Raw genomic sequence first — 25,973 nt, 5'->3', positions numbered from 1 at the left:
CAGGCTGGTCCACCAGCATGACCAGCAAAAACAAGCTGGTCCACCAGCAGGACCAGCAAGTTCAAGCTGGTGGACCAGAATGAAGAGTGTGGCCAGACTGGTCAACCAGCATGACCAGCAAGAACAGGCTGTCCACCAGCACGATGAGTATGACCAAGCTGTTCAACCAGCATGATGGTTAACCTTCTGGCTTACCATGTCACTTTAAGGGGTCACTTTTAAGAAAAGCAAGTGTGAATACAGGCGTTTTAGATTTATTTATGGTTATCTGTCTTCATTTACATACCTATTACATAAGTATTACATATATCAAACACAAACCCAAAAAACACAAGACAATTAAGCCTAGTTAAAACTTCAAAAAAGGTCTATAGCACTATCCTGATGGGATTAGTTTCTTAGGGGGTCCTGGGGTAATTTCTTCTTTTAGGGGGGACCCTCTGTGATTTAATGCCTGTCTGGAACAACCATGCACGTTTTTTTCTCAGACATCCTTTGAGACATGTATTGGCTGAATTACCTACTTTTTTTTACTGCACTCCATGGTCCTCCGGTAATTTTAGTCTCGTCCATACGGGCATCTCTAAGTTTCGTCACCTCGTGTTTAATAAAATAGCTGTTAGTTCAGTGCTATTATACTGCCTAATTACACTTTGGGCACACATTTCCACGGATATCCACATAAACACAACAGCGAGTGGAAATGGAGGAGCTACTGAACATGATGTCATATGGCAGAAAAAGTCTAAAAACTGTTTTTTCAATTGCAGTCGGGATGCAGGAGTTTTATCGCTGAGTAGAAGTATGAATTTTTTTTACAGACTTCCCCCTGAGAAACTAATCTTGTCCGGATAGGGCCTTTTGACTAAGACCTCTTATAAAATGAAAAATTATGTAACTTTGCAGCTTAAGGAATTGCTTAACTTAACTTGTGGTTTAAAAGATTTAAAGATCTTCTATTCAGATAGGTAGGTAGGTAGGTAGGTAGGTAGGTAGATAAATAGAAAATATGTGAAAAATATGCATTAGAATCTAACAGATAAAAAGGGAGTGTAATGATGAATAAATGACTGTGCAAGAGGTGCAGGTATGACAATACTGAAAATACATGTGCATATCACGTATCACTGTATAAAGTTTCTAGAGTGTCCAGGAGTACAGAAGTGTCAACGATGCAGATAAAACCTCTTATTTAAGTTATATAGCAATGTGTACACTTTTGTATGATCGAATTGGGTATTAATCAAAGTGAATGTAAAGATGTATTTTTGGTTAATAATGTAACAATGTTTAGCCTTTTTATTTGTTCAGAAAATAGGGCCTATTGATCTGTTTTTGTTAACTTTCTTTTTCTTTTTATTGGCTTGGTTTGTTCGTGTTTTAAATGTAAGTTCTTCTGTGGTTTAAAGTGATTGTTTAACTGATTAAACATTGTAAAAACTATTTCAGATAGAGGAGTTAATGAGTTAATGTGGTAAAGACAGAGGATTAATCCATTTGAGTGAGTGGAGGGGTGGAGCTCTGAACCCCCCTCGAGTTTCCCGCGGATTGGTACATTCCAGCCGGCACTTTGTAGCGGGACAGAATGAAAAGTTGAGACAAAAGTAAGAACTGAATGAGAGAGCGAGAGAGAGAGAGAGAGAGACAGAGACAGACAGAGAGAGGGAGCGCTAGCTGAGTACATACCATGAAAAGAAAACGAGTTTAAATTTGTTGTTTTTTTCTGAGAGATTGTAAATTGTGCAGGAGTTTATAGTAGAGGACCCAGTCCCTCTGTTCCAGGGCTGCTGCTGCTGCTGTATCTGAGTTTATCTGTATTTGGAGACATGAGGCTCGTCCTGACCGCACTGCTACTGTGGGCATCCTCCGCCGAGTGCCAGCAAAGAGGTGAGCTGGAAATAATTCTTCCACTTTTGACTCTGCACTTTCTCTCAGTGTCCACACACACACACAGGACCCGTTCACAATACTGCGTGTTTCTGAACTACAGGACTACAAGCTGGAAAAGTGCAGAACTGAAAAATATAAAGAGTGTGAGGCTGAACTGTGGGCTGAGGAGACTGTGTACTATAGGGCTGCACGATATTACAAAGAACTGGCATTGCAATATTTTTATTTTAGTGGGAAATATTTATATATAGTGATTATAAAGTTTTAAATCAAGGATTTTCATCAAAATATCACCAGTAGGGATAATTTCTTACAACATTTTGCACTGATTGAATCCAACTCTTCATTATGATTACATCCAGTGATGCACCAAATATTCGAAAACCAAAATTATTAGTCTGAAAATGAAAAAAACAAACAAACATAAAAACAGTTTTTGTGTTGGACTGAATACAGGATAAGATACATATACAATACATATATATATATATATATATATATATATATATATAGATAGATAGATAGATAGATAGATAGATAGATAGATAGATAGATAAACATGTGATAAACCTGTGAAAATCCATATTCAGTATTCACCCCTTGGCTGAATGTGTCACAGTTTGTTCGGGTTTCAAAATATTTTGATATACACAAAGTTTATTTTGCCATTTAAGCTCTTCATGTCCAGCTAATAAGCAGAAATGGTACGAAATCAAGTATACACAATAGTTTTGTGGTAAATTGCCAGGACCTTTAAGGAAAACAAATGAACTAAAAAAAAAATAGTGTTGTAATGAAATGGAAAAAAAACCCACTTTAGAAATTGATTTGAAAAATTAAAGTCAATTTACACAGACTTTGTGCTGGAACAAATTGTGTTACTGAGCTCTCTACTGCAGCATTTACACACTTACACACAGCACATTCACACTTACATCATAATAACTAGAAAAAGACAGAAACACAGAGAACTCTGTAACTATTAAAATTTTAAGTATTTGTTTAGGGAAAATACAGGTTAAGCTGCAGAGTGGTTTCCTACACATTCCAAAGACTCTTGGAAACTGGAGAAAACTAGTACAGAAAGACGTCTGGCTGACCCACATGGCAATGCCTTTAACTCAGTTTAATATTCAGTTTCAATAGTGAAGAGAGAATTATAAGTCAGAAAGGTGCATTAATAAAGTCATTGCTAAGATGAGAAAATAAAAAATCAGCTTGTCTGGGTTATATCACAATGCTACTGGACACCTAAAAAGTAAGAGTATTCTTAAACTTCTGACCAGTAGTGTATATTTGTTTAATTTCTGCTATTTATATTGTGACATTATTGCTTATATAGAGAATATGGAAAATGTGAATTTTTAGAAAATTTGACTGTACACCCGGCAATGAATGTCCTTCAGTGTGGTCATTGTGCCTGAGCACATATTGAGATAACAATGCTAAAACAATGCATTGAGCAGCTCTACTGTATAGTGTGTTTCATATTTAAGGTCCAAGAGTTCAAATGGAGACAACAGCTTTAGTTGAATTCCAGACCATGGACCAAAAATCTAGACTTTTCTCATATTTTTTTATCAGAATTTTATAATATTTTAGCAAAAACATCATAAAAAATCATTCAAAACCCTTAACTGATTCAGAATCAGCCTCTTAAGTTTTTTTTTTTTCTGGAGCCTCTTTCTGGCCACTGAAGCTGCCCATCGAAATTCAATGAGAAATTCCTGAACACTGTTGAATGGGAATTGTTATGGCTGACGCCTCTCAGAGCTAAAGAACAGCAGTGGCAACATGCAGAGGTGTCCTCTTCTCAAAGACACACGGCCACATTATCATATGGCCATTGAAGCACTTTTTGTTGATGCTGAATACATTTCCATGAAATTTGTTAAAGAGACGATACTTGATTTAGGCTAAACACTTTGTCCAAAAAAAAGAGGAGTCTCTTCACTAAATGGCTGGTCGTTGGACTTTGCAGTGTTTGGGGGTGTCTGTTTTGTTATTTATTGACCTCCTCAGTCAGCAGTGTAGTTACCATTAAGCTCTGGTATGCATTTCAATTACCTCTGGATGACATAAACTGTGTAGCTTTCTTTACTGCCTCCTAACAAAGAGCTCAACCTCCTTAGACCCGGAATCAAATTAGAGGATGTTAACACGCCGCCCGGCCTGCGTCCATCAGCATTGTCACATTAACAAGGTTTCTAAACAACTAATGTAGTTTTCATATATGAGCTGCTGCTGCTGCTGGGGTCAACAGCACTAATAGGATTGTAACTGTGGTACATTAACACTGTTCCCCTAAGAGAGAGAGAGAGAGGAAGAGAGACAATCGCCACTGAATTCCAGCTATCAGGTTTGATCAGTGAGAGTGTGTAGTAACTGTCGAGTGCTTTGAAGTGAATACTGTTATCATAGACGCCACTTTCATCTAGAGCTACTCAAAGCCCTCCTATTCCCAAAGGCTTATTGAGTATATATTCCACATATGATCCCAAAGCCACCAAAGACAATAGGACTACTCTGCCTGCTCTACTGTAGCTCAATCCAGCTTTTTTTCTCACCAGCCAGATCTCCTTCAAATCTGTGCTCCGACTTTCTGAGTAAGAGGCACTGCAACTAGCTTGTGCCAATAGGTTTTGCTGGCTTTGATTGAAGGAGAGTCTGATGAGGATGAATAAAATCTAATTTTGTTGTGATCCATGCCTGATAGCATTAACTGTTTCAATCTAGGGCTGTGATTTACATGTAGTGATCACTTTCACACCCTCTTGTACTAATTCAATCATACCCTTCAGGGCTGATAAAATGATGGTCATGTCTATTTTTTTTGGATTACAGGGTAAATATACATAAACACATATGTAATAATAGAAAAACATATATTTGTTGAGATTTTTAAATACAGCAAAATAAATACATTTCAGAAAACAGCTCAATAGTGCATTCTGCCCTTCAGAAGACCAACATATACATTATCAAATATCAGTCAGTATAACTGAATATTAGTCAAATATACAGATCTGGAAAAAAATAGAAAAATTTACCAATTTACCAAATTGAAAACCTGAGGAAGATGGATGATCACAAGCCATACAACTAAGCTGAACTAATTGCATTTTTGCACCAGGAGTGACTTAAAGTTATCCAAAAGCAGTGTGTAAGACTGGTTGAGAAGAACATGCCAAGATGTACAAAAACTGTGATTAAAAATCTTTGTTATTCCATTGATTTCTGAACTCTTAAAACTTAATAAATATGAACTTGTTTTCTTTGCGTTATTTGAGGTCTGAAAGCTCTGCATATTTTTTGTTATTTCAGCCATTTATCATTTTCTGCAAATAAATGCTCTAAATGAAAAAAAAAATTGAATTTGGGAGAAATGTTGTCCGTAGTTTATAGGATAAAACAGCAATGTAGCAAAATCAGTGGCCTCTTAATTTTTTTCAGAACCTATAACATGGAGGTTTTTAAACATTTAATAAAAATTCAGTATACAAGTGTACATAAGTATACTTCACAAATGTAGGCACATGAGCCTTTAAGTTATTTTAAACATGTCTGTCCAGTGTCTTTCTGTTGTCTCCAGCTTGTCGCTGACTTAGCTTGAACTCATGATAACCAATCTTATCATGTATTGAGCTGCTGAAAAGTACTTTTATTTTTCCAGCAGACAGGTCACATTCCTAGAATGACTAAAATCCCAGCAGAATTAGCTTCTTTAATCCTGGGCTACTCTGATGAGTTAACCTTTGCGAGGCGCTTTGGTCTGGAGCAGTCAATCATGGGGATGCTGTTGTCCAAACATTGTGGCACGCTGAAGCCGGAGCCCAGCTTTCTCACAGAAGAATGCTGGCCTCTATGAGCTGTAGAGTGGGGAGGGGGTGGGGGAGCTGTAGGTCTCATCTCTGTCATGCTCTGTTTTGATCTAACCCAAAATCCATTTGATGCTGTCTGGAAAGTCTAAATAGAGAGCCTTTTTTTGGACAGGAGTTGGTTCAGGAAAATGCTGTACTGTAAATGAAATTTCTGATCAGATTAAACATGTTTAGGTTTGGTAGGTCTAATATTTATTGAATGGTACAAATGTTTCTTAGAAGAGTCAGTAGATCTGGATTTGAGGGAACTACTGACTTCATTACACAGAATTCAGTAGTTGCACTAGGTGTAGTAATGGATACAGTTTGGAACATGTAATTGATTTAATATTAGTGACTAAAAGCTGAGTTTATCAATGTAGTTTCCCATTAAATAGCTGTAACAATTAGTTTTTTTGTATTTTCTAAATAGTGCCATAAATTTATATGGTTTCCACCCTCGGTAACCAATTTTGGTACCAGCTATTTTGAAATTATCATTCTAATTTCCTCATAGTATGTCATAGTACGGTGATTTTTTTTTTTTAAGAAAAAAAAAAACTATTTTTTTAACCTAAGGAGTCTTGCTTCCTCCCAGGGATGTATGTATTTGTTTCTGCTTCCACCTTTGGCTTTACTGGATTTACTGGGGACTTTTGTCTTTTTCTGATTTCTTTACAGCTCCTTTGGGACCCTGTCAATTTCTAAAATCTCAAAAAACTAAATTGATTTCATTTTAAGCAAGTCCAAAATACATTTCAGCTAAAATATATGAAAACCTTTGAAAACAATGTACTTTGTTCTGACGCTTTTTTTTTGGTAACATCCCTTATTATGTCTACTTATTTGGCAGAATATTAGTTTTTTATCAGTATTTATGCCATTTAATTGATGCTCTTATAAAGAGTGACATTTTAATCAATTTACACAGAGGGCTCCTGTTAGTGTAGCATGGGCTTATCAATAAGGCCTAGTCTGCTTTGCGAGAACGTCAGTTTCTAAAATCACAATACAAATAAATCTGCCCTAATTAAATATTTAACAACTCAAAATTAATATTTTGAGTAGAACAAAAGCCTGTATTGTCACTAAGTGAACTAGATATTTAGAGAGAAAAAAATACAGAAAAAGCTAACCAGCCTACTGGATTGTGGGCCTATAACATGCAAATTAGAGCCGTCCAGATGTGCTTTTTATTTAGGCCAGTTGCTCGTCATTTGTGGCTGGTTTGAAGTCTGATCTACAGCAGTGTTTCCACAGTCTGCTGTAGTTGCTGACTAAGCTCAAGCTCTTTGGCGTCTGTAGAAAGTTCTGTAGAGTGCTCTAGGTCAAAGTTCACTGTGAATGATTGATCTTGCCTTTATGTTTTAAGCTTAAACTGAGGTGAATGTTCAAGTCTTTGGCTTGCAGCTAGCTGGAGCTAAACCCATGCACCAAATACTTTAGAGGATGGATAGAAAAGCTGCTGCTGCTGTGTTATAACATTCCACCACTTCCTTAAGCTCCACAGTATTAGCCTCCCTCGTGTAGTTTGGAACAGTGTGGCCAATGAGTCTGCTCTCGTTTAAAGCGGTGGTCTTTGCTTCAAGTAATGAGTGGTCAGGACTAGAAAGGGATGGGGGTTATCTCCAGACACCAAAAAGGCCCGCTCACATGAATAGATGGCTGCCATTGTCAATTGCCCAAGACATAGTCATTTGGACCATCAATGGTTGGTGCAAACGCGTGGGCGGGTGCCGGGGGGTCACTCTTCAAAGACAGACCCTGCGGAGAGAGGGAGGGAGGAGGGGTGGGGGAGAAAATTGAAAAGTAGATGATGTGTGCCGACTGATGCTGGGAGACGCCTGTTACCAATTAGAATGGCTGAACTTAACAGTAGTGCATGTTAAAGGATTAAAGGGTTGTTGATCAGGCCTTGATTCTTTTCTTCTTTCTGAAGATGTTGCCTATTGTCTTCATTGGGCAGGGACTGCTGTCTATAAGAACTTTGGTGTCAGATAGTTAGTTATTTGGTCAAAAAAAGGATGATAAATAGACTCGTTCTCAAAAAACGTTGAAAAAGTAGTTTTAGCACCCAGAAGGAAGTGTTTGATTGCAATACCATTCAGACAGAAGATGAAGGTTATTAAGAACAATAAATGATTAAAAATAAAGATTGATATGGGCAACAATTTAAAACTAGTGTGTAACATGTGTATCCCATGCAGCTTGAATAATCAGGCAGTTCCGGGAGATGTTGTGGTTGAGCATTGTACCGGCATTGGCCAGTATACCAGTTCATACAGTATATTGGAGGGGAATTTAGAACCGGTATGTGTTTTTTTGTTTAGAACAGCCCCACCAAAGTAAAACTAGAAGAGCATCATAGTTAACGCTAACCAGTTAGCATAACAAGCTAACATACTGACTATAGCTGAGCAGAGCCTTACGCTCGCTGTCCTGCTTGGAGAAACATGAGAACGGCACTCGTGGAGCCTCTGCTGCTGCTTCTTGCAATATGAGTAAATATAGTCCAGTTTAAATATGTTAATACTGTAGCTTGAAGAATAATATTAATGTAGACTGAACTGAATGTATTTGTTAACTGGAGAACCAAGGGAATTTTAATAAACTGATAAACAGCTACTTAAATACTGTAATGTCTCTAATGGATTCAATAATAAGTTAACGTTAACTTATTGTAAATTGAATTTAAACTTGAGTCTAACTTGTGCAATAGAACTTTTGAGAAATATATTTTTGAATGCTTACATTTTTAGTATTTTAGGTTTATTTATAATGTTTATGGAACTACTTAAAATATTTAGTTTAGTAAAATAAGCCGTGTTAAAGTGGTGGCCTTAACTCTTTTTAATTTCTATTGTTTACATTCTTCAGCTGTTTTCCTGATAATGAAGTCTGATTCTATCATATATTGTGTAAGTTTGTGGGATAAAGTAATCAAAATCTTAATTTAAAGCCTTAGTTTTTAAATATGTGCTCCTAACAGTACAGTATAAATCTATATTGAAGCCCAGTGATGCAAAATAAATATTAATAAATAAATAATAATAAAAATACAGTGATATACCATGAAACCGTTAGAAGCTTACAATATACCGTGATATGCATTTTTGGTCAAACCATCCAGCACTATTGTAGTTTACATGTCATTGTGTACCCTATAGCTATATAGCTACACACTTAGCACGACATGTATAGTCTCAGCTGTGATTGGCTCGAAGGTGTAGGTTTGAAGCCGAAGTTTTATTTTGGGCTTTAGTCAGTTATTTCCATCTAGACAAAATGTAGATGACCTGTCCACCTAGTTTCAACTCTGTCTGTCAGTTCCATCTGGGTGTAACTATTTTTTTCTTTGAAGATGAGTTTAAATATGGTGCACTGTACCTTTGCTAATTGTTGGTAAACTTTGTGCGTCAAACCTTCCAAAGCTAACAGTACTTTCTTCTGTTCCTCAAGGTCTCTTTCCTGCAATCTTGAACTTGGCCAGTAATGCTGAAATCTCCACCAATGCAACCTGTGGAGAACCTCTTCCTGAGATGTACTGCAAGCTCGTGGAGCACGTTCCTGGAAGGCGAATCCGTAACCCTCAGTGTCGGACGTGTGATGCTAACAGTGCTAACCTGAAAGGTATGTCCAATTAGAATCTCTCTGATCTGAGATATTTAGCCTGTATCACCACCAGCTGCAGTTCCAGACATGTGATTTACACTTTAATGACAGAGCCAGTGTGAGTCACAGACCTGAGCTGAGGCCTCTTCACAGCCTAATTCATTACCTGATTTACGATGTGTCAGGAATTACACAGTAGAACATTTCTGACACTGAGTGCTATTTGGTTGATTGATGGATTGCGCTGCTTGGAAAACGCTTAGGACTGAATTTTGGAGACATAATTGCACCTGTCTGAGGATGCTGTTTTTTCTTTGAACAGAGAGACATCCCATAACCAATGCTATTGATGGCACCAATCAGTGGTGGCAGAGTCCCAGTATCAAGAACGGACGTCAGTTCCACTGGGTCACAGTCACTCTGGATCTTCGACAGGTAAAACTACAAGCACACATGCACAAAATCACTATGGGATTATCCGCAGATATATAACAGCTCTCATATCACGCATATAATGCATTTAGCACAAGTGAAATAAAATCTATATCAAATAAATAAACAGACTTTCAGCCTTTCCAGGCCTAGACATGCTCTGCCGAAATCAGACCCCAGGGCTGTAAATGCACTACAGTCAGTTTCCTCCTCCTCATCATCATCATAAAGGGCTGACTGTCAGCAGCTGCAGCAGTCCTGTGAGCTTACCTTACGGCCAAGAGCACACCTGTTACTGTAGTGCTGTAAGGCTGATTTACGTCCATGCACTGGATCCATTACCTTACCTCATAATGCTGTCTGCATATGTGAGTCTAAGAGTGTTATCTTAAATCTTCACTAAGACCTGACCGGGTTTCACTTGTACAGCAGAGTTTGAATGGAACTAGAGGCTACCGATGTTTAGGCTATAGAATGTGCTAGACACAACACTTGGTATTTTAATCTTTTGGTACGTTAATATTTAACCTATTACATTTTAAAGTCTACAGCTCTGGTAAAAATTAAGAGACCACTTCATTTGCTGAATCAGTTTCTCTGATTTTGCTGTTTTATTCTATTAACTACAGACAATATTTCTTCCAAATTCCAAATAAAAATATAGTCATTTAAAGCATTTATTTTCAGAACAAGAAAAATGGCTGAAATCGTAAAAAAGATGCAGAGCTTTCAGACCTCAAATAATGCAAAAAAAACAAGTTCATATTCATACAGTTTTAAGTTCAGAAATCAATCTTTGGTGGAATAACCCTGGTTTTTAATCACATTTTTCATGCATCTTGGCATGTTCTCCTCCACCAGTCTTACACACTGCTTTTTGATAACTTTATGCCACTCCTGGTGCAAAACATCAAAGAAACTCATAATTATTAAGTGGTCTCGTATTAGTTTTTTTCTGAGCTGTATGTTTGGTTAAAAAGACAAAGACAATATAATTTTAGAATGCACAAGCTTGAGAAATATAAGATCTTGTTCCTACTGTCAAAGCAAGCCAAAATAGTCAACAATTTGCTATTAGAAAGAGCAAAGTTTGAGTCATTTTCAACAAACACCCAAAGCAATGATAACTTGATCACAATGACTTTGAGATTCGAGACAGGGGGATCTCTGGGAAGCACCATACCCAGAAAATGTATGATGCACACATGGTCAGTTTCTCCATGTGGAAACCCTTGGCTCTGATGGCTGTATTGTCTGCTGCACACCACCAGTAAAGTGAGCATTTGATGGCTATTGGAACCAAGTATTCAGAAAGACAGACATCCCATTTCTCCTGCAACTCACTGGATTCTCCCACATATTGATAGCATCTTCCTGATACTTAGAAATTCTGTACAATATTCCTGAAATCAGGTGTGCTTGCTTACTTTTTGAGAGTGTTCATGCAAAACAAATCAAGATGAGTGTGACCCAGAGGCATCATCCTGATTGGTCCCTTCTTGTAGTTTAATAAAATCACATTACATGAGTTGAACAATATAATATATAAAAAAATAACGCATTTCTTAAGAGAAACTCACAATACTGTTTTTCCTTAGTATATTTTCTTGGCCTGGTTTGTGGTAAACTTAGCTATAACGTGAAAGTCAGCAGCATGAGCTGCAATACAATAAACAGTGATTTGTTTTATGTGTAAAATGTTACAGGGTTGCTTACCTACTTAACTTGTTTCAGTTATTTTCTATGTGGATAAGCTGGTTATGACAAAATGCATGCCGGTCAGTGCTAGGCACAAATGCCGATGTAAAGCCATGCCTTATGCGCTAAGCTGCTCACTGATTCCAGTGGACTTTGATGTAAGCTAGAAATGATCTGTTATGGTATGTGTAAGTGTGGGAACATACATTTGAACACTTGTTATACCTCTGGCCTTTAGTCTCTGCTTGAAGCCTGCTAGTATATCAACAGCACTATGCTAACAGTCTACAAAAGTTACAAAAGTAACATGAAATACCTCATTTGGAGGGAATGACAGTGACCATGATCACACAGAGTTCATAAACTCCACCCCCCCCCCCATGCCCTTTATTGTTTGTGCTTTTAGCCTAAAGCAATTTTCAGATGTAGCCCCCTCTGTAGCGTAGAGCTTAGTCCAGCATTACAGCCAAAAAAACTGCAGATCTGCAAACTCAGGCTTGGATTCACAATTCCAGCGCTGGAATTTAAGGCTCAGTCCAACCACATGAAAAGAGGTGAGTTTAGCCACAGGCATTTTGCTAATCTGGGGTAAAGATGAGTCAGGCTTTTGTCTGAGTTGGGGAAAGCGGGGGAAGGGTGTGCAAAGGGGGGGATGGACACAATACAGGCCAGGACAAAGCAAGCCAGCGTCAGAGAGGCCAGACCAAGACCCCGGGGGCCTGAGGGCATGCATAGAGGATTATCAGGAGCTACACAAGAAACTAAATATAGTAGCACCTGGAGGGGCGAATGGTTAATTATTCAGCAAAGGAAAATGCAATTAGTAACCTGGTGCATATATTAACACTGGACTCTCAGGTTTACTGTTGACTCTAAACTCTGTACAATGAGTTCTGATGTTTTACTTCTTTCTTTATAAAGGCAGACAGTCCAAATCTGATATTGGCATATCTAGATGGTAGGGCTGAGAATCACAGTGCATCTCATGATATGATATTTTAAGATAGGCTGTCAATTTGATTCTGTGACACTCAGTATCTCACAAGACAATTCTCTACAATTCTTTGACACACAGCTCTGGAAAAAATAAAAGACCACTTAAAAATGATGAATTTCTTTGATTTTACCAAATTGAAAACCTCTGGAATAAAATCAAGAGAAAGATGGATGATCACAAGCCATCAAATCAAGCTGAACTGCTTGAATGTTTGCACCAGGAGTGGCATAAAGTTATCCAAAAGCAGTGTGTAAGACTGGTGGAGGAGAACATGCCAAGTTAAATTAACACTTAACTTATGTGAACTTGTTTTCTTAGCATTCTTATTGTCTGCAAATAAATGCTCTAAATCAGTGGTTCCCAACCTATGGGTCGCGACCCAACCTATGGGTCGCCAAAGATCCACGATGGGTCGCGAAGCCCTCTTGATTTTAAGGGTTTTAATATTAATACTATATATAGTCTAGGGTAAGCAAAATTCGCCGCGCTGCGCTCTCTCTGTCTCTCTCTCTCTCTCTGGCGCGCGCGCGGGCGCTCTCTCCGGCAGCGCGGAGCTGAATTCAGCGCGAGGCTGAATATAATAATATAATAATATAAGAATATAAAACTCAGTTTAGTTAAATAAATGAAAATGAGTGAGGGCCTGTAAAGTTAATCAATTATTGTCCAATATTTGGACAGGTTGAGGTTTTGGTGAGCTGTTTTACTGATTTGAAACTGAAACTGAAATTCTTTTTTTTTGTTTGTTTGTTTTTATTTTATATAAATTATTTTTTATTCATTTTAAATAGTTGTATTATTTTATTGATCTAATTATTTTTTTCTTCATAAGATAAAAATTCCTTATGTTTTATGTATCAATTTTTCCTTTTTTTCAGTTTTTATTTGTCATTTCTAAACCCCCCCCCCCCCACCCCAACCCAATTATACACTTACATCTTTTACATTTGGGGGGGGGGGGGGGGGGGGGGGTATGTTGGGTCACCAAAGCTTACAATGGTAAAAATATGGGTCCCTGAAGAAAAAGGTTGGGAACCACTGCTCTAAATGACAGTATTTTTATTTGAAATTTGGGGAAAATGTTGTCCGTAGTTTATAGAATAAAACAACAATGTTCGTTTTACCCAAATATACACCTACAAATTGCAAAATCAGAGAAACTGATTTCAGAAACTGAGGTGATTTTTTTCAGAGCTGTATGTGTTACTAAATAGGGTAAAATACTCTCAAATAAACAAATACTAGAAATTATGGATTTATTGGTGTCAGGTTCACAGAATTTCACAACCAATATTCTTCACAGCAGTTTTACCTTGTGGAGTAATGAAGAAGTAACTTTATAACTTTATAAATTAAATTGGAGGGTAAGTCTTAGGGAGTTTAGAGCACCATGGTTTCAGCAGATCTGACTTAATTAAGAAACAAATCCAAAGACCAAGCCATGGGTTCTAATGGATCAGAGGGGTCTCATGTACTTCTGCTGAGCTAGAATTAAAACTGTGTGGTTAGATAGTACACCTCCGCTCTAGTAGTTTATGCAGCTTTAGTACAGTTCCTGTTTATATACTATATTATTAGATCTTTCAACATTCAAGATTTCTGCACTTTGTCTACAAAGCTTTACCATTCAAATGCTTCAAACCCACTCCACCACCTTCCTCCCTCCCTCCCCCAACAACATGACACTCTGTCCGGTCTAGAGGCCAAGCTGACCATGCGATTCTTGTCACCTCTAGGAACCGTGTTAATGCACCATGTTTACAACCTCATCAAGAAAAGCCTCATTTTGGAGAGTGTAGAGAACAGGTTGTTAGCGTGTGTCTGTGAGGGCCAACACAGCTGGCCTGATCGGACTGTAGGTGTTTGGACAGCAGAGTGTGTATGTTTACAGTGGACTGTGACATGGGGGGTCTAACAGGATGAGAGAGACCCCCAAATGGCTTCCTCTAATGTTTGTTTGGCCTGGTGCTGTTAATTGGATCAAGCGCTTGGCTCCCTGGCTGAGGGATTCTATGGGATTGGCATCGGCAGATGAGCTCACTAATTTGTCACACCTTTCCCTGATAGAGAACGGTTTGCTTTGGGGGTTTGCAGAGCTGTGAATACAGTATGGAGCATTTTTAGCCATGTGGCGGTTCTGGTGCTTATCATATCAAGGATTGTTCTCATTTTGTCTTCTGTTTTCTTTGGAAAAGGAGAAAGTAGCCTTGAATGTGTCTTCTAGACAAAATGCTTTATTAATGGTACTCAAGGATAAGTGATAGCTTATCAGAGGGGGTTGACCATGATGTCACTTTAAAATAAACTGTACACAATTAGAGGATCATCAGTTTTATTCAGAGATTTTGAATGGACAAAAGTATTGGGAGACCTGCTCGTTCAATTAGTGCGTTTATATACTTTATCATTAAAAAAATATTACTACAGGACATTTTTCAATGTTTGTCAGTAATCCGATCAATGAATTTACATGAACTGAGCCACAGTATGAACATCGGTTTCTGTGTCGCATTAAATAATCATTGTTTATTTGTTTTCAGTACCAGGGTCTGTTTTTAAACATGCACAGACTAAGAAATTCGAGATCACTTTACATGCATGCACTGCGAAATTCAGTAACTGAGTTAAAACCTAGATTTCTTTATCAGATTCCTTAATTTGTGTTTAAGACCTGTGTAAATAATCAGTTGCAGTAATCTGATCAGATTTTGAGTGCATGTAAATGCACTCATTGTTTCTCCTAATTAAAGGCTTTAAAAGGTTAATCTTGCTTTTGTTGGATTAACTGTCTCTACTGTCCATTGAAGACTTTGTACTGGATTTTACAGCATTGCTGTAAGGATTGGATTGCATTCACAGTGGAGCCTATAGGTTGTTTTGGTTTGTCTGCTCTGGACAGTCTAATCATATTAGAAATGCAGTGGGACTGGACAAGCTGTGTGTGTGTGTGCAACTTAAAATTAGAAATATCCACAAACCTTTGGAATTCTTGAGTGTATTTTATATTTTGTTGTTTAATTCATATAGATGTGTTAAATTAAATATGTGTAAAAGCTTTAAACTCAAAGATTTCCCCTTGAAAGTTAGATTTAATGTCTTTTTAACTGCGAGAGCTGCTACCCCTGTCCTGACCTGTGCTATTTTCCATAGCAACCCCCCTCTGATATCTCAGGAAGCCACCATATGATTACCATATGCATATAAAAGTCATTAAACATGTCAGAAGTTGTTGGTTGGGGAGCTGAACCCTCTAATAGAAAGCCACCCACTCCTTTGATTTCTATTTTGCAAGCGCCTTCATACATCTTGTCACGACAAGGGGTCTGGAAAGTCTGTGGTCTCCAGATCAAATGTGAAGATAAGTGTGCATTTAAGACGCCTACTTTCTTCCACATTCATCTCGAGGAAGTCCCTCAGAGGGCTCGGTTCCGTCCCCATTCTGCCGAAGAGCCTGCAGGCCGGTATTGACTGGGCTGAGGATGTTGGCATGTTTGTTTGTCTCATCACCTTGACATTGCTAAGCTGTGAGCAAACACAGGACTCGGAGACCACCAGGGCAACAAAGCAAAGGGCAAATGGAGGAGAGGATGAAACGCGCTCGTGATGCAGAGCGGGTGTTGAAAGCCCACTGTGAACTTTGAAGCCTGTGTTTTCATCCTAAGACAATCAGTCCAGAGCGTCTGGCTGGTACAGGTCGAGCCCCCGCTGGTGCATTCCTGAGGTCAGTAGAAGGGCTTGGATTCCTACAGACTCTGGAGAGGGGAAACCCGCATGTCAATTAAAGTGTGTAATTTTGGGGGTTGTCTGTAGGGCTACAGGGTGTTGTGGCTTTTATTAAAATCCATTAGAATGAGGCCAGTTGTCATGATAACTGGTTATCCACTTAAAATTCAACATGTGGCCTTCACTAGAGGTGGGAGATATGGACGTAAAATATTATAAAACATAAAACATGTAAAACATTTTGTGCGATAAATCAAGATATTCTTCGCAATGTGACTGATTTTTTTTTTATTAAATTAAAGAACTACTACAAAGAGAAGTTCATAGTTTTATTTAACATAATAGTGTTCTCATTTTGTATAAGAATGTACCAAATTAATTATTATATCTCTTTTTTCTCCAGTATTTGATACACAGATTATTTATATTACAGTATATATTGCAATATCATTTTTTTTCCAATATCGTGCAGCCCTAATAATAATGTAAAAAAGATGTTTTAATAAAGTAATAAAGTATTTAAGTTTAAAGTATTATTTAAAAACATTGTATACTAAATAATGTGGCACATCTCTAGACCAAAATATGAGCAAAATATGTATATTTTTATTTTCTTAATATTGTCCATTGTTTTTGTTAGTAAGTAAACCCCCTCATTAAATGTACATGTTTTTAAACTTTGTCAAAACATTATTGTTAATTTATTTGTTTTATATATTAAGAGTATTTAAACATTTTGTATTTTAATTGTCTGGTAAACATTTAAATTTGTAAAAGGTCATTACTCTTTAATGTTTTGTAATTGCATTGTTATGCTACTGCATTAAAATGGTGTTTATCAGTGGCATAAAATGGACTTTAAATGAGAAAAAATATCATATTTTTGTGTTTATCATATATTTTTTTAACAATATATAGTCCAAACTAAAAGTTTTTGTGGCAGGCCTAATTACAACTGATTATTTATCAAACAGAGTAGGTAAATCAGAAGTAAATGTAATGGAATTAATTGCATAATGCTTAATGTAATTAGTTCATATAATACAGTTGAAACAGTTTAGCAGAAGCAGAGTAATAACTCCCATCAATGTAAGGGTTAAAAAGTCAGTGTGAAACGTGAGTGTTCACATCTGAAGTGGGTTTAGAAGACTGTGAGGAGAAATGAGAAGCAGGTTTGGGACTAGGCCTGGATTTCCCGTCAGGGGTTTTGGGGAAAGGGGTGTCATGAAAGAGGGGTTTTGTTCAGAGAGCCTGTCGGAACCTGTTCTGTGTGAAAGGTTGGAGAGACAAGGAGTGGGAAGGAGGAAGACAGACGAGAGGAAGACACAGGCGGCTTGCCTTTGCAAGATCAGCAGAATGTGCAAAAAAGACTCTGCTGTGCACGTTAGAGGAAAGATACAGGCCAGAAATAGACAGAACGACAGACAGAAAGACTAGCATTCCCTGGAAGACGGTTAAAAAGCTCTCCATCCTAACCTGCTCAAGTGTAAAATACTGTCAGTCTGCACAAAAACAAAGGAAAGACACAGCAAAGATAAAGTGTGTGGTATTAAAACGGATGTGGCAAAATTATTTGTCTTTAGCAACTACACATATGCCAACATGCCACATGTTATGGGACAGAAAATATTATTGCGTCCCTTTTGATTTTGCCTTGCTGAACTGACTTATAGGAATACGTGTGGGATCTCCTGCATTGAATATTAGTATGGTTCTAGCCATGGCCTGTCATGATAATTACATTATTATATATATCATCATATACAGCTCTGGAAAAACTTAAGAGACCACTTAAATTTCTGAATCAGTTTCTCTGATTTTGCTATTTATAGGTATATGTTTGAGTTAAATATACATTGTTGTTTTAATTTATAAAATACGGTTCTCCCAAATTCCAAATAAAAATATTGTCATTTAGAGCATTTATTTGCAGTAAAAATGAGAAATGACTAAAATAACAAAAAGATGCCGATCTATTAGACCTCAAATAATGTACATCAAACAAGTTCATATTCATAAAGTTTTAAGAGATCAGAAATCAATATTTGGTGGAATAACCCTGGTTTTTAATCACAGTTTTCACGCACCTTGGCATGTTCTCCTCCACCAGTCTTACACACTACACTGCTTTTGGATAACTTTATGCCATTCCTGGTGCAAACATTCAAGCAGTTCAGCTTGGTTTGATGGCTTGTGATTGGCACATCCCTGTATATAGTTGCTCTTAGCCTTTAAGATAAGATGCACTGAAATTACTTATCTGAAGTATGTATTTTCTCTCTTAACAGATCTTTCAAGTAGCTTATGTCATCATCAAGGCAGCTAACTCTCCACGGCCAGGAAACTGGATTCTGGAACGTTCTCTGGATGGCATCAATTACCAGCCCTGGCAGTACTATGCCATCAGTGACACGGAGTGTCTGACGCGCTACAACATTACCCCTCGCCTCGGCCCTCCCACCTATAAGAGAGATGAAGAGGTGATCTGCACCTCCTACTACTCCCGCTTGGTGCCTCTGGAACATGGAGAGGTGAGTAGCTCACATTGATTACTGTGATCAATTTGATACTGTTGATGTGGTGGAAGACTTTTAGTCCATCTAGGCTTTTCACAATAGTTGAATTATTGACATGATTGGCTGAAATTTTTTTGCTGACCTCAGTATTGAACATTGTGTTACTCAGCAGCATTATTTAACTTTATATTTATTTTATTTTTGGTATTTGCACATTAAGGTGTATGATTTGAATATTCTTAATAATTTTTATTGTTATTAAGAGTTGTATTGTTATTTTGTTTTTTTTACGTATGACTAGTCCATAGGTGTTAATGTGAAAATTTTCAGATGTAGTTTTACAAGCATTTTTATAATTTTGTTATTTTTGCTCAGAATAAAACAAACTGATATGATTTATTTTTTTGGGTGTATGTCACTATGATGCTTAGAATAACATTGCACACCTAAACATTGCTTTGTTTTTAGTGCAGTTGCAAGATCATTGTAGTTAAATTTTGGACAATATGTTGCCCCAGAAATATATTTCAAAATCAATATTATTGTCATTTTAAGAGTATTTCTATACCATAGATATAATGATAATATAATACTGAGAAATTCATTTATTATCCACATTACTATTAAAGAGCAAAGAACTTTAAACTACACTATATAAGGAATATAAATAAAAATCTTAGAATTCCAAACATATTAAATAAAACCACTTGGTTGTTTATAGGAGATTCTAGGCTTAAAATGCTTAATTATTAGAAGCAAAGATTAAAATAATTATTTTTTTACTATTGTTTATTGCCCATTTTGTTTATTTAGCAGGATTACCTATCAATATGTTTATTTTATTTCTGGTATTTGCATATTATGGAAGACGATTGAATATTCTTAATAATTAAAAAATATATTTATACCCTATTCTAGTAGTCTAGCTTTATATGTTTTTTTTTTCTGGATGAGCAGCTGGTCTTGAGCTGGATTTTTTAGCAGGGTTATTATGCTATTGTGTTTTCATTTGGTGGCACTGGGGTCTTGGGTTCAAGTTCCTATCTGTGTGGAATTTTCATGTTATCTGTATATTTGTGTGTGTGCATACTGAGTGTTAAGAATTGTGTTGAAGGTTGATTGTGAGTGTCCTTAGCTTCTAGAAAAGCACTACATAAGGAATTATAATAATAATATTAATTATTATTACTATATCAATGGTATAAAATGTGCCTTAAATGACATTGGCCTGCTCAGTTCTGTGTTCAGCTGTGTAACCCAGGTGTTCAGACAGAATCACAGCGGTAGGTTAGTTGAATGTGTTGCTCTTGTGCTTTAAGGACCTTTATTCTAACAGTATAAAAACCCAGTCATCTCAGATGGTTCTAATTGTGGGGAATGTGAATTTGTGAATGGGAAAGTGCTGTGGGTGGGGGGGGTTCGGGGGGACCCATGCAGTGAGTGTTAGTCTGGCAGTAGTCCAGTCTAGAGGATCTGACTCGGCTGTGGAACAATAAACAATGCTTTCTCAGTGTACCGGGTCCATTTCTGAAACCCACTGAGCAACAGAACAAGAACTGCTCCACTGACTCAAATATCAAGCTTTACAGGAGTTTGGGGAGTTTGTTGTGCAGACTGTGAGTGTTTAAATCTGTAATTTTAGTAGTGCCAGGTTTGGAGAAGTAGATCAACATACATGGTTGTTAACATAATTATGTCAATTGTTCTAATGGTTTTTCCAGATTTGACCCAACAGCACACCAAGCAGCCTGCAAAAGTTAAACTAATATTTAAATGCACTTACATTTTATTATTATTTTTTTTTAGATTAAATAGGATGCAAAGGGTATTGTTATTTTTTATGTGTGACTAGTTCCTTTTAGCTGAGGAAAAAAAAACTATGACTGTAAAACTGGCATAGACTTATTTTTATAGCTGCACCTATATTTGCCTAAAAATGGCAAAATGATTAAAATGTTAAAAAATGAAATGCAAATATTAAAATAATAAATTGTTTTACTACAGTTTAACAAAGATCTAAATAAGTTTAATTAGTGAAGTTAAAATTAAATAAAACATAGATGTTCTTTATTATTTTAGTTTGCATCTTTTATCCTTTCTTTACTATTTGGAAGGCAAAAATAGTGGATTAGCCAATCAGCTAACTGGCGATGCTAAGCGCTAACTGGCGAAGATAACAGTTTTTTGAGCTGAATTAATGGCTGACGTTTGATAACAGATGGATAGCTGTGTGTTGGTTAGATTAGTAGGTTTTGTGGTTTGATATGATATGTGGATAATGGCTTTAGTTCACTCCCGTCTTTAGTTATTAAACTCAGAACACTGGAATGCAGCTAGTGCAGTAAGAATTGGAGAGTGTTAGCTTGGATGCTAACTAAATTCTGAGGTATTTTAATGGCTAATTTTTTTTTATATCAGAATGATGTTACTGTGCTGGTTAGATATGGTAAGTTCTGTTGTTTGATATAATACGTGTTTGATGTCTGTACATTACTCAGCTCTTCAGTTATAAAGGTTAGAACACCAACACCAGGTTACAGTGCCGGTCACTGCTTGTTTTCACTTCTGTGTATTTATGTGTTTTCCGTGTTTAAATCTGAATTCTGCTTTTATTCTTCAGTTCTGTCTGTTTCTCTGCATCACAGAAATCTAAATCTAATCTATTACATTTATTTTACAACTTCTACACAATAAATGTGTTTTATAATACAATAAATGTGGGTGGAAATATATATTAAGTCAAGACTGTTTATGAAAGAATTTTGTGCTTTTGAAATTGGCCTGTTTCAGTCATGCTAGATTTATTTTCTTATGACATACTGGATACAGTTAGCCGTGATGAGGGGAAAAGAGCGCCATCTACCCACCCAGAGAGAGCAAGGCCAATTGTGCTCTCTCAGATCTCCGGCAGCCGATGGCAAGCTGCATGAGCGGGATTTTGAACCAGCAATCTCCTGATCATAGTGGCAGCGCTTAGCCTGCTGGACGACTCTGAGCCATTCCATGATATGTTACAGCTCTGGTTCTCTCTTCCCTCAGATCCACACGTCTCTGATAAACGGCCGGCCTGGTGCTGATGACCTGACGCCCGAGCTGCTGGAGTTCACCTCCGCCCGCTTCATCCGCCTGCGTCTGCAGCGTATTCGCACACTTAATGCTGACCTCATGACCCTCAGCTACCGAGACCCCAAAGATGTGGACCCCATCGTCACTCGCCGGGTATGATTAAGCTTTTAGTTTTTATTCAATTTAATGACATTTATTTTAGCCATTTATTTAACTTGAAAAATAATTTACTACTTTTTATATATTGTTAAATCAACAATGTGAGTAAGTGTGTAAATTGGCTACAAAAGTCCAATTTCCAAACAATAAATAGAGTTTTCTGCTTCATACGCGAAGTTAACATGAGTTGCCAGATTAAAGCAACAACGAGTCTTACTCTGTAGCTAATTAGTAAATATATATGTTTTGATGCCCAAAATGCCCATCTCTCTTACACTAGTGGTGGGGGTAAATTACATCGCTATGGTTTGCAACCGTACAGATACCTAGTGATTACCTGTTCAGCAGAAAAATAGCCAGTCTCTTTTCATGGTTGCAGTGCGCTTGCACTTGCATGCTGTTGTCTATACCTGGCAACCCTGACTGTGGAAAAGGGACTGGTGAATGGTACTGGGGAGATTTCTGTGACATACTGCACAGTTCTAATAAGAAAATACTGGCTGAAACTCTGCTAACAAGAGCTGCCAGTGCTTAAACTCATGATTTATTAATATCTGATGATACATCCTGATCATGTTATGAGTTACTACAGAAAATATCATTCTTAATGGTATAAAATCATACATTCATACATGCTTTATTACTCTGTTTATTATATATTTGTATATGTAACACTGAGTCTGTTATAAAGTGTTATTTAGAAAGTCTGCTTTACCTAAGACCTCACAGTGAGCTACAGCAGCCAATCAGTGTGAGTTTTGTGTTATGTAATGCGCTTCTCCCTCTCTGTGCTCTCTCTCTTGTCTACAGTATTATTATTCAATCAAGGACATCTCAGTGGGCGGGATGTGCATCTGCTATGGCCACGCCCAGAGCTGCCCCTGGGACCCTGTCACCAAGGTAACGACAAACACTCTTCAGTTCTCAGCCAACAAATTTCAACACGACCTGTCACTCAAAGGAGATTACATTAAGAGTGTGAAATTCCACCCTGTCAAGCTAATTGATGGCACCCATGGCAAACATATTGCTTTTAATCTTATTTTATGATGTAGTTCATTGGTACACGTTAATGTTATTACGATATATTTTAGCTAGAGATGACAGAGCGCTGTGGTAAATGATGCAGTAATGCTGCCGCGCTGTGTAGATATATTGGTAATCTCTTTATAGTGAAGATGATTATATGTCCTCCTACATTTGAGCAAGAGTTTTCAAACCAGCAGGGTCTTTCAGTAAAACAGTCAGACCCCCGTGGTTTGGAGGAAATGATCCAAATCAGACTGTGTTAAGCAAACCTTGTTGCCTCCACTTTTTACCTCATTAACAGTGGAAATCACGTTAACAAGAGGCTGAGAAAGCAAGCGGTAAACTCTGGCCCCCTTGACTGGGTTCTTAACAAGCACACACACAGACACACACACGCTGACACTCACACACACACACACACAGTGTTAATTGGGTGGTGGTTGAATTTTGGCCTGGGAATGTCTTCAGTGTGTGTGGTTGGTGGGGGATTCCACAGTGGTGTTCCTCTGATTGACAGGCTGTGTAAATGGAGAGCATTTCCTTTTGCCATTTGTTTTCTCCACCCTCCCTTTTGTTGCATGGGGGTCTTGGGGTTGGTGTGTGTGTGTGAGAAAGAGAGTAAAGAGAGATTTTCCGAGCTTTCAGAAATGTAAAGCTTTTTTTGCCCGTGTCACTGCTTTGCACTCTCTGTACTTAGAAAAGTGTAGTGTGTTACTGTGTATTTGTGTGTGCGAGAGAGAGTAAGTGAGTGTGTGTGAGTGTATCCAAGCTAACCCTCTTATATTCTCTCTCTCTTTCTTTTTCTCTCTTTTCTCCTCCAGAAACTGCAGTGTGTGTGTGAGCACAATACATGCGGAGAGAGCTGTAATGAGTGTTGTCCCGGCTACCACCAGGAACTGTGGCAACCTGGGACCATATCTGATGGCAACACATGCGAGAGTAAGCCTGATACACATCCACAGCACACTACAAAAAAAAAAAAAATTGGGGTTTACAAAGCCAGTATCTAATGTTTTTTTGCTTGTAGCCACCATTCCTACATCTTATTTAATAACAGGAAAAATGTTTGTAATTCAGCGTGTTCTTAAAATAGCGGCATATGAAATTTCTTGGTTACAGAATTTGCTTGTGTATAATTTAATGAATCTTTTCTTCCTTGTACTTAATGCATGTCGTGTTTAACAGTTGAATAGGTGTTCTTTTCGTAAAATTCTTTACCCTTTTTCTTCAAACAAACATGGGATCACTGTGGTCATAGTGTTTTTTTTTATTAATCAATTGTATTGAACATCACAATCTACACATAAGCAAAAACAGTAGACTGTTGTTCTATGAGAAGACAGGAAAGAAATATGAATATAACAATATTATGTAAGGTTTGTAATCAGAAGAGACATGGAACAGAGAAAATAGAATAAATGTAAGTAATAATGAGTATGGTAGGCTCACAATATTGTTAAGTGATTAAATAAGTATGAGGTGTGCTGTAGAAATGATCAGTTTAGAGCAGGGGTTGGCAGTTAAGTTTGGCCGTGAGCCAGATATTTTCCAAATCATTATGTGACGGGCCACAAAAAAAAATCTGTATTGGACAATGAAGTGTAATCGGATTAGTAGCTCTCCAGCCCAGAGGGTTGTTAAACCCAATTGCACAGTTGAATTCAAAGCAGGTAAACCCAAGAATAAAGGAAAAAATAAATAAATAAACACACTGCTCCTTACGCGGGATTGAACCCTTGTCATCAGGGTCAAGGTCTAATACATTATCACTGCCCCGGCTAGTAGATTGGGACACAGCCGGGGAAAAATGCCCTCATAAGGAGAACGGGCAAAAAAACAAGAACAGGCGGAAACATTTTATTTTATTTATTTTTTCATTATTGTCCATTATAGTTCATTATAGTATAACCTCACAGGCTTGATGTTTAATACTTGCGGCCAGAGTGTTCATTAGTTAAGGTCATATTTCTGCTGTAAAATCTTTGCTATTTTTTACAGAATTAATTGTAGCCTTTTTTTGTATATTACTCATCTTCTACTCACTCTATTGTTCACAGCAACTATAAGTAGGGTTTGCCCAAACCTTTGAATGCCATTACAAGAATTAGTCTAACTTTTTTCCTCCTATTTTTCTTCTGAAATTACTTCTCCAATGTCCAGATTACCTTTAATATTCTGATGCTTAAAAACAGCCAAACCTGACTCTACCTCTTTAAGGGTTTTAAGCACAAGGTTTGCTTAAGCACTGAAACTGTGGTTCTTTGCTGTGTTTTCTGTTTCCTCCTCTGCTTAAATGAACACATCTCCTTTCCCTCTCTGTGTTCTTTCTCATTCATCAGAATGCAACTGTCACAACAAGGCAGAGGACTGTTATTACAACCAGACCGTGGCTGATCTGAAGATGAGCTTGAACACACACGGGCAGTTTGTGGGAGGCGGAGTGTGTATCAATTGCACACAGAACACTGCGGGGGTTAACTGCGAGACTTGTGCTGATGGATACTATAGACCACACAAGGTACAGAGCTTTGCGTGTGTGTGTGTGTGTGTGGCCAAATAAGCCCCCTTCCTCTCATGTAGCACCTGTTTTATTGCCTCTGAAGTAAATCTGAATGGCTGGTGTGTGTGTGTGTGCTCCTGATTGCCAGAGCAACAGCAGGTACAATAACAGTTTACCGAAAGGATCATAATGATGGGAAGGCAAATAAAGAGTTTATGGTATCAACATTGTCCTTTATGGTGTGTTTATGGTAGTAGCATTCCTAAATACTGTGGTAAAAGTTGATGTGAATTCAGCATGTCAGTAAAGTTGTTGCATGAGGCACAGTATATCGGCTTTATTCAGGCAGTGTGGTAGATTGTAGCATTGGAGCAAGATTTGGGATTTGGTTGTTTTCTATTGTAGATATGATCATACTGCCAACATCCATGCATTACATGTGTGATTAAAACAGTTAATACATTGTTTTTGTTTGCTTTGTGTTTATCTTT

At 37.5% G+C, this 25,973-nt stretch overlaps 1 protein-coding gene across 1 annotated transcript in view; it reads left to right on the top strand.

Annotated features, from left to right (window-relative positions):
* Positions 1–1,593: 1,593 nt before the first annotated feature.
* Positions 1,594–25,973, top strand: part of lama1 (laminin, alpha 1) — a 74,599-nt gene continuing 50,219 nt past the window's right edge. Inside the window, exons 1-8 of the mRNA XM_007232015.4 lie at positions 1,594–1,887; positions 9,210–9,380; positions 9,685–9,797; positions 18,501–18,743; positions 21,768–21,947; positions 22,764–22,853; positions 23,804–23,921; positions 25,322–25,500. Of these exons, the coding sequence (XP_007232077.3) occupies positions 1,827–1,887; positions 9,210–9,380; positions 9,685–9,797; positions 18,501–18,743; positions 21,768–21,947; positions 22,764–22,853; positions 23,804–23,921; positions 25,322–25,500 (1,155 nt within the window). The 5' untranslated portion in view covers positions 1,594–1,826. The remainder of the gene's footprint in view (positions 1,888–9,209; positions 9,381–9,684; positions 9,798–18,500; positions 18,744–21,767; positions 21,948–22,763; positions 22,854–23,803; positions 23,922–25,321; positions 25,501–25,973) is intronic.

The sequence above is a fragment of the Astyanax mexicanus genome, chromosome 6 (assembly GCF_023375975.1).
Source record: "Astyanax mexicanus isolate ESR-SI-001 chromosome 6, AstMex3_surface, whole genome shotgun sequence".
Taxonomy (NCBI): Eukaryota; Metazoa; Chordata; class Actinopteri; order Characiformes; family Acestrorhamphidae; genus Astyanax; species Astyanax mexicanus.
This window is presented reverse-complemented; position numbering and strand designations above follow the sequence as displayed.